We start from the raw sequence: 20,089 nt of genomic DNA on the forward strand, positions 1-20,089 counted from the left end.
GTCTCAAAAAAAAAAAAAAAAAAGGCAATATAATTATAAATAGTGTGTTTTTAGTAAATCCTCTCTAATGAGTCTAATCATACTCTGGTTAAGTTTTTTTTTAATTACATAGTTTTATTCAGGCTTGTAATCAGGCCTGAGATGAATAGGTGAATGATGAATAGTGTTGTCGGTTTTGTTGTTTTTTTTGGATACTGGGTCTCACTTTTAAACCCAAACTGGAATACAAGTGGCACAAACATGACTCACTGCAGTCTCAACCTCCTGGGCTCAGGCAGTCCTCTTGCCTCAGCCTCAACCTCCTGTGTAGCTGGGACCACAAGCATGCACCACCACACCTGGCTAATATTTTGTAGCGATGGGGTCTCACCATATTGTCCAGGCGGATCTCAAACTCCTGGGCTCAAGCAGTCTTCCCACCTTGGCCTCCCAAAGTGGCTGGGATTACAGGCATGAACCACCATGCCCTGACAATTTTTTTTTAAAGATAACCTCCTTTTTTGTGTGTTTTTAATTTTACTAGATTTAAAAAAAGAAAAAAAAAAAAACACTAAAGGTCCTTTGTGATTTTTATTACCCTAGATGTGCTTTCTAGAAAAAGAAACTTTTGGTAATTCTAGGAGTGATGTGGCCAAAAATTGTAATATCTATGGAGACACAGAAACTAGATTTATACTTCTCATTCAGTAAAGCTATGTGTTTTTTCTGCTTAGTACAAACAGCCAATTTTATAGTTGTATCTGACTATTGATACAAAGGTGAGCCTATTGAATATCCTAGTGTTCTCATAAATAATTAGAAACTGCTATTATAGAGGGTTAAAAACATAATTTTTGCAGTTCAATTTGGCCACAGAATCTCTTGCATATTCATGAAAATTGGATGGAATTTCATAAACTTTTATTTAAACTGAGTTGTTGCTTTATGTCATTCTGTAAAATATTTTCTTTTCCCATTTGCTTTATTTTTTAGAAGAAAATGGTGTATTTATTAAAACTACAGATGACACCACAACAGATAATTACATTGCACAAGGTATGTATGCATATATGTGTGTACATATGTACATATCAGGTCAAAAAGGCATATAGCAAAAGGGTAGGAAGAGAAGAGATTGCCATGGTAGCCTACTTAAAAATACATTTCATATTATATGACAACAAAACTGTAGTAAAACTTGTTTATCAACATTCACACATTGGAAATTTCTGTTAACATATGCTTTGTTCACATCTGTAATATATGGTTATCCATTTGAACGAACTGTATGATCTTGAACCATGTGAATAAAATAAGATCAAATTATATATGATAAAGTTATATATAATTTTATAGTTAAGATAAAATTTTATTCTAATTATTTTAAAAATTGCTCATTAATATATGATTTATAGCAATTCCATTTAATTAACCAGAAGACCTCATTCTCCAGCCAAAAGAATTTATTATATGGCCTTTCATATAATTTAGGATATGTGCATACTTTAAATATAGCTGTGTTAGACACTGTAAATTCATATTAAAGGATGTTAAGATTTAAAATATCAGTGCCCTAATGTCTAAGGTTTTGTTTTGCTTTTTAAAAAACTTTAGATTCCAGATGTGTTTTTTGAATACAGATGAAAAGAAGACTGTAGAGTGTTAAGTTTGAAAGAGCAGTGGCCTTTAGTTATAAGCTGTAATTTTTTATTAGTTGCTCAACAGTTTAATGTTGACCTTCAAAGACAAGGAAACTTAAATTTCTTTTAATAGTATATAGTTTAAATAACTACTGCATACTCTTTCCAACAGCCATGTTCATTTGGCATCTTCAACTAATTTGATAACTTGAATTGATATATTCTACCTAATTTCTCTGTTGGAGGGAAGACAAAGAAGCATTATGATACGCTGTAAAGAATATTAGATTTACTGGGCATAGTGACTCATGTCTATAATCCCAGCACTTTGAGAGGCCAAGTTGGGCAGATCACTTGAGGTCAGGAGTTCAAGACCAGCCTGGCCAATATGGTGAAACCCTGTCTCTACGAAAAACACAAAAATTAGCCAGGTGTGTCAGTGCAAGCCTGTAATCCCAGCTACTTGAGAGGCTGAGGTAGGAGAATTGCTTGAACCCAGGAGGCAGAGGCTGCAGTGAGCCAAGATTGCACCACTGCACTCCAGCCTGGGTGACAGATTGAGACTGTCTCCAGAAAAAAAAAAAAAAAAATTAGATTTAAGAGCATTATCCTACTGCAGGCGTTGTTATATAAACTTAGCCAGGTCCCTCCCCTTCAGCAAAATTGTCGTAAATCCTTTTTAGAAAAAAGTAAAACATAAATAAGCTTTAAAAATATTTTCAAAAGCCAAGAGCACAGTAGCACATACCTGTAATCTCCGCTACTCAGGAGGCTGAAGTGGGAGGATAGTGTAAGGATTGTGTGAGCCTGGGCAACAGAGCCAAACTCCATCTCAAAAAAAAATTTGTTTTTAATCTATGAGCCTTTCTCGTATATAAATTAAGGAAATTAGACTAATTTTTGTGGGCTCTTCTATAACTTTTAAATTATATGGTTATTCTAAGATAATTGGTCAACACATAAAATCTTAAAATGATAGTACTATGCAAACCCAAAGGAAAATAATTCATTCTGTCAAAGATACATTATATGTTCATTGCAGTGCTATTCGCAATAGCAAAGACAGAATCAACCTGGGTGCCCATAATCAATGGACTAGATAAAGAAAATGTACATGTGTACTAAGGAATACTATGCAGCCATAAAAAAGAACAAAATCATGCTCTTTGCAGCAACATGGATGGAGCTATAGGCCATTATCCTATAATAAAAGTAATGCAAGAACAGAAAACCAAAGCCCCATGTTCTAACTTACAAGTAGGAGCTAAACTTTGGGTACTCACAGACATCAAATGGGAATAATAGACACTGGGGACTACTAGATGGGGGAGGGATGGGATGCAGCCTGGGCTAAAGAACCACCTGTTGGGTACTATGCCTACTGCCTGGGTGCTGGGGTTGTTGGGACCCCAAACCCCAGCATTACACAATATACCCACGTAACAAACCTACACATATACACTTTAATCGATAAAGAAAGTTGAAATTATTTTTTAAAAAAGAAGAAATTACCGGGCCAAAAAAAAAAAATCTATATACTGCTGATGATAGTTACTATTAAGGTATTATATCAGATTTTTTGCCTCAGATGCTCCTAGAACTTGTACTAAATCTGGATATCTATCCTTTGACTAGGTGCCTCAGATTTCATGCGATTTCAAATTTTAGATTTCAAATTATAATTCTGATTTGATGGATGGATCCCAGGTTGTCCTTTTTGCTTTATGTTTTTATGTAAAAAGGCAACAATTCAGCAATAATTTTTATTTATTTTGAATGTAATTTATTTTTATGTATCAACTTTGCCTTTTCAATACTTTTTTTTTTTTAAGAGACAGGGTCTCACTGTGCTCAAACTCCTGGGCTCAAGCCATCCTGCCACCTCAGCCTCCCAAGTAGCTGGGACTACAGGTGTGCGCCACGGCCCCTGGCACCTTCTGAATGTTTTGCTTAAGCAGATGTTAATTACTTTCCCTGAAGAAGTAAGATTTGACCATAACGTTCATATATAAATAATCAAGGGTTGAACACCAGGCAAAATTTCATTATGGTATTGGATATCTCAGTTGTTTTCATGTTGTAATTTTTGGAAGGATACAGTTCTAGAATCTTAGCTGGCCTCCTTTCACTCAAAATGAAAAAACTGACTGCTGTGATGAGAAATAGGCAATGAGATCGTAACATTGACCTTTTATCAGTTTCTGTGTCCAAACTCTCAAGACTTTGTGTTGTTTTTCTTTGTTTTGTGATTACTGAAGACCCACTGTGTATCCAATACTGAGCACTCAGTAGAAATACAGGTATAAAAATGAAAGACATTGTCCTTAGGAACTTAGAATATAACTTGGGGAGAAAGGACTTACACACATTAAGGAACTATAAGAAAAGAAAAAAAAATGACAGAACTTAGTCAAACTCTGAGTAGTGTAGTGTAGTATTAACAACAATGAACTCTATGAAGTGACTAGCCCCAAATTCACAGATGGCTTCCTAAAGGAGACGAAATAGAGTGTGGCTTGAAGTTGAAGAAGGTAGAAAGGAAGTTCTGATGTAGCAGTTTAATATGAAAATTACATAAGTGAAGGACAGTGAAAATAGAATAAATTATAAGAATTAAGATTGGACAGACAGGTTGAAATAATGTGTCAGGATTTAGACTTGAGATAAATATATAGTTATAAAAGTATTTGGCTTGTAATTTTTAAGAGTATGCTAACTTTGTATGTGTATGTTGCAGGAAAGAGAAAAAGTAATGAAATCATCACAAATTTAGGCAAGAAGCAAAAGACTGATGTCAGTACTGAACATCCTCCCTTTTATTACAACATTCACAGACACAGCATTAAAGGAATGAATATGCCAAAGTAAGACACCCAGTGAATGACAAAGTATATATTTTATATTTTAATAATGTGATTTAAATAAAAATACAAGAACCTGATATTTTTTCTTTCCCTTCCTTGTTGCAGGTTAAAAAAGTTTTTGTGCTATTTATCTCAAGCAGGCTTTCGAGTAAGCCGAACTCATTTTGACCCAATGGGTGTACGCACAGATGCACCTCTGATGCAGTTTAAATCTATCCTTTTAAAGTACAGCACCCCCACCTACACGGGAGGACAGTCAGAAAGCCATGTCCAGTCAGCATCTGAAGATACAGTAACTGAAAGAGTTGAAATGTCAGTGAATGACAAAGCAGAAGCAAGTGGCTGCAGAAGATGGTAAACATAGAGAAGAATTGGTTCTCAGGTGTCTGTATAGATGGCCTAATAGTTCTCTATACCAACTGTAGTTCTTTTTCTATTCTTTCAATTCAGTAGAGTAAAAATATAAAACAGTGTCATTTTCATTCAGAAACAGCAGTTTCTAACTTAGCTGGTTTGGGAGCTTTGCTTTCCAAGTTTTTTTTTGTTTTAAGGCAAACTTAAAATTTTAATGGAAACATTTCATATGAAGCCAAGTCTCACTGAGATCACCCTACTGCTTAGTAATTCGGAAAATTTTCACATGCAAAGTGTTTGGAATTTTATGTATGTTATGAAAGCCATCTTTTACAATTCTTAATCACATCTCTGCCTAAACTGATTCATGATGTTTATGTTTTCCTGTTTGTAGTGTACAAAATGAAGCTGAAGGCTCACATATTAAACTGACCCTGAATAGAATAGGAAGAACAATGTTCTTACAGGTCATAATGTATTTCACAATTAGAAAACTAAAACATGTACCCATTTTTAAGAAATCATACTTCTGCCCACATTGATCTTTTCATTTCTTACTAGCTTTTGAGAAATTAAATACTTGCCTGAGATAGAAATACTTTATTTTTGTAACTTTAAGGTCTAAATGACTAAACTTCAAAGTAAGATTTTGTCAAAATAAATTGAGACCATTATTCTAATATAATACTTGTTCATGAGCACTGAAATCCTGAAGAGGAGAGATTTGGTTATAAATTAAACAGGTTGGGTGATCTTAAGTGCCTCGGTTAATGCACGTACATATTCATTTGGTTGGTTGTACTACCTCTCAGAAGTAAAATTTGTCACCTTATGGAATGAGAGTTTTTGGTTTGGGGGTTGTTTTTGTGTTGTTGCTTGGTTTGGTATTTTTGGTTTTGTGTGTATTTGTATAAATTTTTTGTATAATTAGCCCAGGCTAACTATAAAAATTAGTTGAAAAAAATATTGTTTCCTTAATGGAATTCTCACTTCATTTGAATATAAGATTTTGGATGTAAGGATTTGGTATAAAGTTTGGGTTTTTGTCTCAAGGATTTAATCCATGTTTATCCCTAAATATTTCTTAAGGGATGTAACTTTTTACAACCATTAAGTGGGGGGAAGGGGGTGGAGGGGGTGGTAATAATTATAACTGAAAGGTTTAAATATACTACCTAAGAAAAAAGTACTTCTGTGACATATACAAAAAAATCTAGTTGATGGGCATTAGATGAATAGAGAATATTAATTTTGCAGAAATGAAGGAAAATCTCTGTGCTATTACAGCATATTCCCAAGACAGTTTATTTTCCTTTCTCCAATTAATGTGGTCATAAATTTCAGTAAAATCAAGAAATAGGTGAAGTGCAAGCTAGTTTCTATAATGACCATTAAAAAAATTCTGCTCTGTAATTCTTGCCAGTTAAAATTATAACTTACAAATGAGCAGAATAAATGAGTTTTTTTGTTCATATTATTAAAAATAAAAATTACTATAAATCCAGGAGGCAAACTATTATAGCTCTCAGATTATCTGATTTAATACATATTATTGAATGTCAGTCTCAAATTTTGCTAAATGCTTATCAGCATGATATATGTTGATCAATGATGAGTTGGGCTTAATGCAAAGATCCTAATTTAATAAAGAAACCTGTAAATTACTGTTATCTAAAATATATGTGTATATTAATTTCACATATAAAGGTAGATTTTTCAAAGAAAAATTTGGTAGGAGGTAGTTTAGAACTCTGTGATCAGGTACTACATCAACCAAAAGAGGAAATACTTTAAAAATTCCATTTAGCAACCTGAGCAATCTTATTCTCGTAACAATAGTAGTAATTTGGGACACTGCAAATGTTTATCACGTTGTAAAGTAACATCAGTTGTATCCTTTCATTAAAACTTGATAAACAAAAGAACCAGTTAAGGAAACCAGTGTGTTGACTCTGCTAGTTGCTAATGTTAATACTCTAGCCATACACTCAGGAAATGGGAGAAGTAACCAAGGGATGGGTTTGGGGGTCACTGTGGTGGACTTGGGTCAAAACTCCACTTATACTGACTTCCACAAGACTCCACTCTGAATAAATGTGTAATGATCTGGTTGCCCAAAATTAGAACTAATTCAGCATGTTTGGTGAGCCCAAAAGGTCTAGGAATTTCTTTCTGCACTGTGTAACTGCTCTGGTAAATGGCCACAGATTACTTTGGAGAATGCTAAGAGATACATAATACATACTCATGATATCATGTCAAAGTCCTTTCTCCAAGGCCTCCAGAAATTGAATTAAATCAGACCTGAGAATTAGATAAGGGCTCACGTCAGACTAACAGTTTTTAGTAACATAAACTAAATAGGACTATCCATCTTCCTTCTTTAGATCACATGATCCTTCAGCCAAAGCCAGGCCTCATGTTAGACTATACTGATTATCCTGTGGTTCCTGCTGTCTACTACAGTAACCATGCTCACCTTTCTAGTCTAGCAATTAAATGCACTACTTTGTCTCTGACAAAGTAAATGCCCATTGAATCAAGGAGTCCATTTCAACTGAAGCATCTCCCACTGCCTACAGACAGACTATATGGCTTTTCAAGAGTGCTGGTGCTGTGCTCACCAGTGTTTTTCTCAATGCCTTGGTAAAGAGAATTGACTAGACTGTTATGAGGGATACAGTTAGAGGATCACTTCTTCTTATATTAAATCCTCCCCAACATGGCCCCTCTTCTTTGATTTCTCTACATCATACCAAGGAGTTTCTGGCATATCATCTCTAATTTAGATGAGCCACTGCTGAGTCAAAATGTCTTTCCACCAAGTAAAAAGGACTACTTTGAGCTGTTCAGTCTGAAAGACTGAGCCAAAATCTCTGCTATAGGTTTACCCATAATGATCATTTGACCCAATTTATGTCCTTTCTTTCAAGGTCCTACATACTCAGAATCTATTTCCACAGATATTCTCCACCTATATCAATATTAAGATCCAAAAAAAGACTCTTTCAGATCACACTTTGTATTTGTCTCCCTGGGACATGCTGGGATCTGCCTCAAACTGTGTCCTGGAAACAATGAGGGATTGTAGGGATAGGGCATATGGGCTTCTTTGTGCAAGGTAACTAACTCCTTTAAGTGAGGTTATTAAGGGACTGGTCAGCCAAGGTAACAAGCATATCTAAGGGGTTCCTTCACCTTCAAGTGAGGAGTTTGGGATTTAGGATACTCAACTCATCGTAGTCGTCCCAAAACTCTTATTCTCAGAATACCAACTCTTTCCCGACCAGCTTCTCTACTCTTGTAAGACCCAACAAGATAGGGATTCTGCCAGCTTGCAGAATCCTAGGAAAAACATTCCCTAGGAAGTGGAATATTAATTGTAATAGCTTATATTTATATGAGACTTAGTACTACACAGTGCTATCTTTACATAGATTATATAATCCATAGCAGTTGTTATGATCATCCCCACTTCATAGAAAAAGAAACTCAAGCTAAACAAGATTAACTTATTTATCCAGTGCCACTCTAAAACTGGCTAGTAAAAGAGCCAGGATCCAATCCCAGGCCAACTTCAGAGCTCATACTAGCCACTTGGTAATCTTCCTTTATTGAAGAACATAAAGATGTATGTAAAATAGAAGATTACTTTAAAGTAATACTTATTTGGCCAAAGGCAGTCCGGTAGAAACTTATGGAACAGAATTAATTACAAAAGAATAGTTAACCACTGCCCTATTATACATTTTCCATTTCTAAAACCTTTTAACCACTATACTTTATAATCTATCCCTATGTAGAAAACACTGTCTTTCAGCTTCATTCTCATTTTCTATGGCCAATATTGTCCCAGAGCTTAGTTTTAGATTAATAGAAAAATCACTGCAAACAACCTTTTGAAGATAAAAGGTAAAAACCCACTGAACTCCAGATCTCTGTCAATAATCAGTTACAACTTGAAAATCTCAATACATTTGGTGAGAATCCACTCTCTGAAGTTAGTCCAAATCCGTAAAGATTTTGTTAAACACAGTGAGTCCTCACTTATCGTTGCTGGTAGGCTCTTGGAGACCGCGACTTTAAACAAAATGACTTATAATGAAACCAACTTAACCATAGGATAATTGATATAAACAAGAGTTAAGTTCCTACACCATATTTCTGGTCACAAAAACATCACCAAAATTCTAAGTAGAGACCCCAAACACTTCTAATATTAAACATTGAAATACATGTGAGCCATGCATACATCTAAGAAAGATCAATAACAATATAATTATTTACCTAAGTTTTGGTAAACCTGAATGATAGCGATTGTAATGGTGGGGGGGTTTAAATTGAGGAATAAGTGTTTGCAAAGCAAAAATTATAAGGAGCACCTCCTACCACTGCACAGTTCAAACAATAACAAATACGGTGGGCTCGCTGAGCACTGTCGTACTGCATCTTTTTTTTTTTTTTGTCATACAGACACCTTTATGATTATCATTTACTTTTCAAATTTTTATTTTACAAGAATTTGTGTTCATTTACTCATCTTCCAACCTGCTTATTCCAGTTCAGGGGAGCAGATGGCCAGAGCCTGTCCCAGCAGCTCAGGGCACAAGGCAGGAACCAGCCCTAGACAGGATGCCCATCCCTTGGCAGGGTGCACTCACGCACACACTTATTCACACTGGCACCATGTAGACACATCAGTGAACCCAATATGGGCATCTTTGGGATGTGGGAGGAAGTTGGAGCACCAGGAGAAAACTCACATAGATGTGGGGAGAACAGGCAGACTCCACATAGACAGCGGCGCCACCAGGGACGTGACTATTTTTTGGTCAACATTATAACAAAACATTTTTTCAAGGACCGCTGTACTTTCAAAGATAAAGCATTCATGTTTTACAGATAGAACCACAGACAACATCAACCCCTCCATCAGAGAAAACACTGCTAATGGGGTTAAGGAACTAAGATATTTGGCCAAGGTTACACCATATTTAGGTACAAAAATGAGACAAGAGTGCAAGTGTTTTATTTTCATCTAGTTTTGGTTTGGTTTTGCCAAAGCAATACATATACATTATTTAGCAAGTCAAATTAATTCTTAGGAGTGAAAGAAGTAAGCTAAGAATCTACTTATTATTTTAAAATAATATACCAAGCTGGGTGCAATGGCTCACGCCTGTAATCCTAACACTTTGGGAGGCTGAGGCGGGTGGATTGCCTGACCTCAGGAGTTCGAGACCAGCCTGGGCAACACGGTGAAACCCCATCTCTACTAAAATACAAAAAATTAGCTGGACATGGCAGCATGCGCCTGAAATCCCAGCTACATGGGAGGCTAAGGCAGGAGAATTGCTAGAACCGGGGAGACAGAGGTTGCAGTGAGCCAGGATTGGGCCACTGCACTCCAGCCTGGGCGACAGAAAGAGACTCCGTCTCTAAAAAAAAAAAAAAAAAAAAAAATAATATACCAATAGTATTCCTGTATTCCATTTTAGGCATTATCTATTAAATTCTAACTACAAAAGGCCGGGCACGGTGGCTCACGCCTGTAATCCTAGCACTTTAGGAGGCCAAGGCAAGTGGATTACCTGAGGTCAGGAGTTCGAGACCAGCCTGACCAACATGGTGAAACCCCGTCTCTACTAAAAATATAAAAATTAGTCAAGCGTGATGGCACATGCCTGTAATCCCAGCTACTCAGGAGGCTGAGGCAGGAGAATCTCTTGAACCTGGGAGGCAGAGGTTGCAGTGAGCCGAGATTGTGCAATTGCACTCCAGCCTGGGTAATGAGTGAAACTCTATCTCCAAAAAAAAAAAATCTAACTACAGAAGATACAGATGATTTAATTTTCTTAAACAATTCTTGATATATCCAATGATTTCTGACCTTTTTGACAGAAGAGAGAGAGGGAATGTGTGTGTGTGTGTGTGTGTGTGTGTGCGCGCGCGCGCGCATGCGCGTGCTTTCTGGAGATTTTAGCATCTTTTTATCCTATATTATGCTTGATGTGCATCTTTAAAAAAAATTATTTGTGCTAGGCATTCTCTGTGTTCTTTAGAAGTTCAACTCCTGGCCAGGCGTGGTGGGTCACACCTGTAATCCCAGCACTTTGGTAGGCCGAAGCAGGCGGATCACGAGGTCAGGAGATCAAGACCATCCTGGCTAACACAGTGAAACCCCGTCTCTACTAAAAATACAAAAAATTAGCCAGGTGTGGTGGCACGTGCCTGTAGTCGCAGCTACTTGGGATGCTGAGGCAGGAGAATCACTTGAACCCAGGAAGCAGAGGTTGCAGTGAGCCAAGATTGCGCCACTGCACTCCAGCCTGGGTGACAGAGTGAGACTCCCTCTCAAAAAAAAAAAAAGAAAAAGAAAAAGAAAAATTCAAGTCCTTCACTTTGGAGTCATTTTCTACATTGTTTAATAATTTTCTTTCCTTCATTCCATCTTTCTCTTCCTGAAATTTTCAGATTTCAGACCTTCTGGGTAGATTTATTTAATTGTTATTTTTTACTCTATTTCCATCTTTTTATTACTTTTTTTTTTTTTTTTTGATACAAAGTCTTGCTCTGTCTCCCAGTGGTGCAATCATGGCTCACCGCAGCCTCGATTTTCTGGGCTCGGGTGATCCTCCCACCTCAGCCTCCTGAGTAGCTGGGACCACAGGCATGAGTCACCACACTTGGCTAATTTTTAAATTTTTTGTAGAGATGAGGTCTCCCTATGTTGCCTAGGCTGGTCTTGAACTCCTGGGCTCAAGCAATCTTCCTGACTCTACGGCCTCCCAAAATGCTAGGATTATAGGGGTGAGCCACCACACCTGGCCTTTATTACTTAAGAGATACGTTTCACATTACATTCTAGTACTTCTGTTAGGGTTATTTTGTATTTTTAAATTGATATAATTGTACATATTTTGGGGGTACGTGGGATATTTTGATACATGTATATACAATGTGTAATCACCTCCCAGAGGCCCCCAACTCCAAATATTGTCACATTGGAGCTTAGATTTTTAACATACAAATTTGGGGGAACACAAAGTCCATGGCATTGCATTATCTCTTCTTTCATCTTTTCATCTTTCATTGTTTTTTTAAAAAAATTTTTAATTATACCCTTAGACAACATCTCCCAATCCCACTCTATGCCCAACCCCTAGCCCCAGGCAACCACTATTCTTCTGATTCTGTGAGTTTGACTGTTTTATATTTCACATGTAAGTGAGAACATGCAGTATTTGTTTATGTCTGGCCTATTTCACTTAGCATAATATTCTTCAGTTTCATCCATGTTGTCACAAATGACAGAATTCCCCTTTCAAAAGGCTGAATAGTGTTCCATTGTATAAATACACCACATTTTCTTAATCCAGTCATCCATCAGTGGACACTTATGTTGATTTCATATCTTGGTTATTGTGAATAATGCTGCAACAAACATGGGAGTGGCTGCAATAAACATGGGAGTGCAGATATCTCTGACAGAATGATTTCATTTCCTTTGGATAAATACCAAGAGTGAGGTTGCTGGATCATATAGTTTTGTTAGAGATAAGGTCTCGCTCTGTCATCCAGGCTGGGATGAAGGGGCACAATCATGATTCACCGTTACCTCGAACTTCTGGCCTCAAGCAGCCGTCCTGCCTCGACCTCCCAAAGTTCCGGGATTACAGGCATGAGCCACCAAACTCAGCTTTATTGTTATTTTGTAGGGAACCTCCATATTGTTTTCCATAAGGGTTATACTAATTTACATTCCCACCAACAGTGTACAAGGGTTCCCTGTTCTCCATACCCTTGCCAATATGTATCTCCTGTCTTTTTGCACAATAGCCATTCTAACAAATGTGAGGTGATAATATCTCATTGTAATTTGCATTTCCCTGATGATTAATAATACTCAGCATTTTTTCATATTCCTATTGTCCACTTGTATTCTTTTGAGAAATGTCTATTCAAGTCCTTTGCCCATTTTTTAATCAGACTTTTTTTTGCTGTTTTTTTGAATTCCTTATATGTTTTGAATATTAACTCCTTATTAGCTGTGTGGTTTGCAGATATTTTCTCCTATTCTGTAGGTTGTCTTTTCACTCTGTGGATTGTTTCCTTTGCTGTACCAGAAGCATTTTAGTTTGATGCAATCACATTTGTCTATTTTCACTTTTGTTGCCTGTGCTTTTGAGGTCATGTAAAAAAAAATCATTGCCCAGAGCAGTGTCAAGAAAATTTTCCCTGTGTTTTATTTTTACTAGTTTTACAGTTTCAGATAGTTCAGTTCAGTTTTATAGTTTCAGGTCTTAAGTCTTGAATCCATTTTGAGTTTTGTTTGTTTTTGTTCTTTAAGAGACAGGGGCTCACTTTGTCACCTAGGCTGGAGTGTAGTGGTACAATCATAATTCGCTGCAGCCCAGAAATCCTGGCCTCAAGGGATCCTCCCACCTTAGCCCCCTGAGTAGCTAAAACTATAGGTGTGCACCACCATATATGGTTAAATTTTTTATTTTTTGTAGAGACAGGGTCTCACTATGTTGCCCAGGCTGGTCTTGAATGCCTGCCTAGATTACCTTGAAGACAGAAAAAATTGGAAGAAATATGGATGTTAAATGTGACTCTTGAGAGGGCTAAAAAGGAAGTGAGGTACATGTCATAGAAAGCTTTTTATCTTAGAAAATAAACATATTCTCATGAACAGAATGTTGGTAGAAATATGAACATTAATAAGTGCTTCTGGTGAGGTCTTTGATGAAGAATATAATAGTGGAAACTGGAGAAAAGGCAATCCTTGATATAAAGTGGCATAAAACTTGGCTAAATTAGTGGGGCATGATGGTATGCACCTGTAGTCCCAGCTACTCAGAAGACTAACGCAGGAAGATCACTTGAGCCCAGGAGTTTGAGGCTGTAGCGTGCCATGATCATGCCTGTGAATAGCTACTGCACAGTAGTTATAGTTAAGAGGGACCATAGTGAGACCCTCTTAAAAAAACAAAAAAAAAACAAAGGTGGGGTGCGGTGGCTCACGTCTGTAATCCCAGCACTTTGGGAGGCCGAGGCAGGCAGATTGCCTGAGCTCAGCAGTTTGAGACCAGCCTGGGCAACACGGTGAAACCCCATCTCTACTAAAATACAAAAAATTAGCCAGGCATGGCGACGTGTACCTGTAGTCCCAGCTACTTGGGAGGCAGAGGCAGGAGAATTGCTTGAACCCAGGAGGCGGAGGTTGCAGTGAGCTGAGATCACACCACTGCACTCTAGCCTGGGTGACAGAGCGAGACTCCGTCTCAAAACAAAACAAAACCAGAAAAACCCACTAAGTTATGTTTTACTGTTGGGTAAAAACGAACTTATAAGCTATGAACTTGGATATTTAACTGAGATTTTCAAGTACCAAGTGTTGAAGGCACAGCCTGATTTCTCCTTGCTGCTTAGAGTAAAATGTGAGAGGAAGGAGATAAATTGAGGAGGTTATTAAGCAAAAAGCAACCAGCACTTGATGATTTTCAAGAGTCTCATCCTATCCTGATTGCAGAGAATGCTAAGTAACAAATATACTGTTGGAAAGGCATGCTGTGGAGAGAGGGCCAAGGGAGTGACTGGACAACCTTTTGCTGAAGAGATTAGGTGTGTGACTCATGGATGTAATCAACTGTCTTAGCAAAAGCCAGGAATAGAGATGGGGTTATCCAGGAAGGATCTGTCAAGAGATAGATAGGTCTATCTATCAAGACAAGATCTCTCTTGTCTAATGGCATGGAATTCCATGGGATGAGACATGGGAGATAGACAAGGATTTTGAGAATGTTATAGCAGCAGAAACATTGCTAGCTTAGAATGAAAGAGACAGAGACTATACAAAATGAAAAAAGGTTGTTAGATTCTCAAAATTCTACAGGCAGGAACAGGCTGACAGAGCTACTCAACTGCAAACGTGTGCTACGTTTTGAGAGAAAAAAAGAATGACTCCAAAAGCAGAGGCACAGGTGCAGAAGCAGAGGGCAGAGAGGTGGCTCCTCTGGAGAGCCAGAGGAGCCTCCATGGACCCAGAGTGTGGAACACTATGATTCCAGAGAGCAGAGGATTAAGCTGCAGAGGGTAATTCTCAAGCTTTCAAACCTAATGGAATTTTCTCTGCTGGGTTTTGAACTTGTTTAGGATCTGTGATACCTTTATTCATTCCTCCTTCTCCCTTTTGGAATGGGATTGGCTATCCAATGCTTGTCCCACCATTGTATTTAGGGAGCAGATAGTTGGTTTTCTAGTCCACAGGTCTACAGCTAGAAAGGAATTATGCCCTAGGATGGATCATACCCAGAGTATCACCCATACCTGATTTAGATAAGATTTGGGACTTTTTGAGCTAAAAATATTTACAAGATATTAGATGTACAGGTTGATACTGGAATAGGTTGATTCAGGGGGATGTTGGATTGAATTAAGGTATTTTGCATGTGGGACAGACCTGAATTTTGAGGGATCTGAGAGTGTACTATAATGAATTGAATAGTGGCCCTCAAAAGACATGTCTACCCAGACTTCAGAATGTGACCTTATTTGGAATAAGGGTCTTTGCAAATGTAATTAAGGATCTTGAGATGAAATCATCCTGGATTAAGGCGGGTCCTAAATCCAATGACAGGTGTCCTTAGACAGAAAAGAAGACATAGACACAGAGGGGAAGGCCATGTGAAGATGGAGGCAAAGTCTGGGCATGGTGGCTCATGCCTGTAATTCCAGCACTTTGGGAGGCTGAGGCTAGTGGATCACCTGAGGTCAGGTGTTTGAGACCAGCCTGGCCAACATGGTGAAACCCCATCTCTACTAAAAGTACAAAAAATTAGTTGGGCATGGTGGCACATGCCTGTAGTCTCAACTACTTGGGAGGCTGAGGCAGGAGAATCGCTTGACCCTGGGAGGCAGAGGCCGCAGTGAGCTGAGATTATGCCACTGCACTCCAGCCTGAGTGACAGAGCAACACTCCATCTAAAAAAAAAAAAAAAAAAAAAAATAGATGGAGGCAAAGACTGGAGTGATGCATCCAAAAGTTAAGGAATGCTAAAAATTGCCAGTAGCCACAAGAAGCTAGGACAGTATAATGGAATGGATTCTCCCTCACAGCTTCCAGAAGAAATCAACCTTACTGACACCTTGATTTCAGATTTCTGGCCTCTAGAACCGTGAGAATAACTTTAAGCCACCAAGTTTGGAATAATTTATGAAAACCTTAGAAAATTAAGATAGGGTGTAAACATTCATTCTACCACCATTAAGTATGAAATTAGCTGGTGTTTTTTCTTAAATGTCCCTTTTTTAAATATGTTTCCTTTTATTCCTATTTTGTTGAGTTTTTTTTAATCATAAAAGGCTGAAGTTTTTTTCAAATGCTTTTTCTGGATCTGTAATGGATGATTATGTCAGTTTTGTACTTTATTGGTAGATTACATCAGTTGACTTGTTTGTTGAACCAACCTTGCATTCCTGGGATAAAAGCTACTTTTTTTTTTTTACTTGTATATTTACAAAGAAGTCTTTTTTTTTTAAAAAAATTTATAAGTGATATTTTAAAATTTCAGTGTCCACGTGTTAATCACTAATATATAGAAATACTATTTTTTCTGTTTATCTAGTATATTTCAACCTTGCTGAATTTACTTATTAGTTCTAAAAGTGTTTCTACAAATTTCTGAAGATTTTATATGTAGACAATCATGTCATCTGCAAATAGGGATAGTTTCAGCTATGCATTTTCTTCTTTCTTCTCTTGTTTAGAATTTCCATGTTGAATAATGAGAGCATACTTGTTCACAATCACAGGGAGAACTGAAGTGTTTCACAATTAAATATGTTAGCTATAGAATTTTTTTTGTAGATGCTGCCTGTCAAGTTGAAGTTGCCCTCTATTCCTAATGTTCTGAAAGTTGTTTGTTTGTTTGTTTTTATTGAGACAGGGTCTCACTATGTCACCCAGGCTGAAGTGCAGTGGTGCAATCAGGGTTCACTGCAGCCTCAACCTCCTGGTCTTGGGTGATCCTCCCACCTCAGCCTCTTAAGGAGCTGGGACTGACTAGAGGTGCATGCCACCACGCCCAGCTGATTTTTGTAGAGACAGGGTTTCCCCATGTTGCCCAGGCTGGTCAAACTCCTGGGCTTGAGCAATCCACCTGCCTGGGCCTCCCAAAGTGCTGGGATTACAGGCATGAGCCACCATGCCAGGCCTCTGAGAGTTTTATAAATCATGACTGGGTGTTGAATTTCATCAGCTGCTTTTTCTGCATCAATTGATTTGTGATTTTGTTTTTTAGCCTCTTAATATGGTAGATTAATTGAATTTTGAATACTGAAACTGCCTTGCATCTGGAATAAACTCCAAGTCATAATAATAATTCTTTGTATATATTATTGAATTCTACTTGCCAACTTTTTTTTTGGATTTTTAGTCTATATTCATCAAAAATGCAGATGTATGATTTTCTTAACTATCTGTCTGGTTTTGGTTTAGGGTAATAATAACTTCATGAAATAAATTGGTTAGTGTTCCCTTCTCCCCTGTATTTTGAAAGAGATTGTGTAGAACTGGCATTAATTCCCCTTTAAACACTTGGTAGAATTCTCCAGTGAAATCATTGGAGCTCAAAGGTTTCTTTGGGGAGTTACTAATTTGTGAATTCAATTTCCTTAATACTAGAGGGCTATGTAAATTGCCTTTGTAATATCAGGTGTGTTGTGTTAGCTTGTGTTTTTGCTTTTTTTTTTTTTTTTTTTGAGATGGAGTCTCGCTCTGTCACCCAAGCTGGAGTGCAGTGGCGAGATCTCAGCTCACTGCAAGCTCCACCTCCCGGGTTCATGCCATTCTCCTGCCTCAGCCTCTCGAGTAGCTGGGACTGCAGGCACCCGCCAACACGCCCAGCTAATTTTTTTGTATTTTTATTAGAGACAGAGTTTCACCGTGTTAGCCAGGATGGTCTCGATCTCCTGACCTCGTGATCCACCTGCCTCAGCTGGGTCATGTTTTTAAACTAATCTCCCAATCTTTTAATTGGTATTATTTAGACTATTTACATTTCATGTAATTATTGATATATTAGGGCTTAAGTGGGCTTTTATTGGTTTTGTATTTGTTGTATTGTTTTTCATTTTCTGCCTGTGTTACTTGAATATTTTTCAGAATTATACTTTTAGAATATATCTCTGTGTAAACACTATAAAACCACTTTTAGTGGTTGCTCTATTATATAAAAATAACTTTTCAGTCTACTGATTTTACCAATTCGAGTGAAGTATAGAAAATCTACCTCCCTTTAACTATTTCTGTTTATAATCATTAAATATTAACTCTACATACATTTTGAACCACATCAATGGCATAACTTTTACTTCAGCCATCAAGCAACGTTTAGAGAACTTAGGAGGGTGTATTCAACTTAGTCATATTTTTTTTCTCATTGCGTCCTTTCTGTCTATATCATGTTCCAGAGTTCCTTCTATTATCATGTCCTTCCTGTTTATAGAATTTCCTTTAGCCATTCTTTTTTGGGCAGGTCTGCCAGCAGCAAATTCTTCCCCCTTCATTACTGAAGGATATTTTTGCTAAGGTACCTGGATTAGCAGTTTTCTTTCAGCATCTGGAAAATATTATGCAACTTCTTTCTGGCCTCCATGCTTTCAGAATGAGAAATAAGTATGTGTTGTTTAAGCTGTCTGGTCTAAACCTTGTTATAGCAGCCTGAGCTAACACATTTATACTGTCTTTTATATTTAACTATTCAGTTAACTTTTCCAGTGCTATTTCTTTGTGTGGATTCATGTTACTATCTAATCTTTCATTTCAGCCTAAAGAACTCCCTTTGGTATTTCTTGTAGTTAAGGTTTGCTAGTGATAGTCTTTGTTTTTGTTTATGTGGGCATGTCTTACTAATTTCTCCTTCGTTTTTGTGGAATAATTTTACTGATACACATTTCTTGGCTATTTTTTTCTTTCAGTACTTGGGAATGTCATTCACTGCATCCTGGCCTCTGTGATAGCTTATTGTGAGAAGTGAGCTGTTAATCTTATTTAGGACCCCTTGTTTGTGAATTGATTTTCTCATACTGTTCATAGTACTCTTAGTTTTGTGGATCTCTTTATGTGGTAGTTTGTTGAGCTTTTAAATGTGCAGGTAATGTTTTTCATCAAATTTTTAAAGCTTTTGGCAATTATTTCTTCAAATATGCACTTTCTGCCCCTTTCCCTCCTCTCCTTCTGGAACTCCAATTCTGGGTGCTAGTACAATTGATGGTGTCCTACGTGTCTCTGAGGTTCCACTCTTTTTCACTCTTGTTTTTAGACAGGATATTCTCAGTTGGCCTGTCTTCAAGTTGATTATTTCTTCTACCAGTTCAAATCCGCTGTTGAGACTCTACTGAATTTTAAATTTTGATTCCTTTATCTTTCAATCCACATTTCCATTTGGTTTGTTCGTAATTTCTTTATTGCTATTTATTTGGTGAGACATTCCTCTCATATTTAGTTCCTCAGACATGGTTTTAGTTCTCTGAACATGTTTTTAAAAGCTGACAAAGTATTTGTCTAATTAGTCCAACATCTGGACTTCCTCACAGACACTTCTGTTTCTTTATAGGTCTTGTAATTTTCTGTTGAAAACTAGGCTTTTAAAATACAGTAGTCCCCCCCTTTATCCTTGGAGATATGTTCTAAGACCGCCCCACCCCCCATGGATCCTTGAATCCACAAGCTGTACCAAACCCTGTACTTTTTTCCTACACCTACATACCTATGGTAAAGTTTATAAATTAGGCATGGTAAGAGATCAACAACTAATAATATACAATCATAACAATGTACTGTTCACCATTTCATGAGATTTGTCTCAACTTTGACATAGAAAAAAGATTTGTTCTCACAGATCTTAGCAAATTCAGCATAATTTATTTTTTCTTTCCTTATTAAGTCAAGAACTCTTATCTTTTCACTTAAAGGAAGCACTTTATGGCTTCTCTTTGGTATATCCAAATTGTCAACATCACTACCCTTGCAATGTGGGGCCATTAAGTAAAATGAACACAAACACTGCAATACCATGACAATCAATCTGGTAACCGTTAACAGGTACTAAGTGACTAATGGACGAGTAGCATATACAGCAAAGATATGCTGGACACGGGGATAATTCATGTCCCAAGTGGAATGGCACAAGATTTCCTCAGGCTACTCAGAACGGTGTGCAGTTTAAAACTTAAAAGTTATTTCCG

At 37.3% G+C, this 20,089-nt stretch overlaps 1 protein-coding gene across 3 annotated transcripts in view; it reads left to right on the forward strand.

The window, feature by feature from the left end:
• Positions 1-6,775, forward strand: part of TRMT1L (tRNA methyltransferase 1 like) — a 39,980-nt gene extending 33,205 nt beyond the window's left edge. For all 3 annotated transcript variants that reach the window (XM_058430370.1, XM_032137268.2, XM_058430371.1), the window contains exons 13-15: positions 973-1,035; positions 4,357-4,483; positions 4,589-6,775. In XM_058430370.1, the coding sequence (XP_058286353.1) occupies positions 973-1,035; positions 4,357-4,483; positions 4,589-4,841 (443 nt within the window). In that variant the 3' untranslated portion in view covers positions 4,842-6,775. The remainder of the gene's footprint in view (positions 1-972; positions 1,036-4,356; positions 4,484-4,588) is intronic.
• Positions 6,776-20,089: the final 13,314 nt, after the last annotated feature.

Source organism: Hylobates moloch, unplaced genomic scaffold, assembly GCF_009828535.3.
Source record: "Hylobates moloch isolate HMO894 unplaced genomic scaffold, HMol_V3 SCAFFOLD_18, whole genome shotgun sequence".
Taxonomy (NCBI): Eukaryota; Metazoa; Chordata; class Mammalia; order Primates; family Hylobatidae; genus Hylobates; species Hylobates moloch.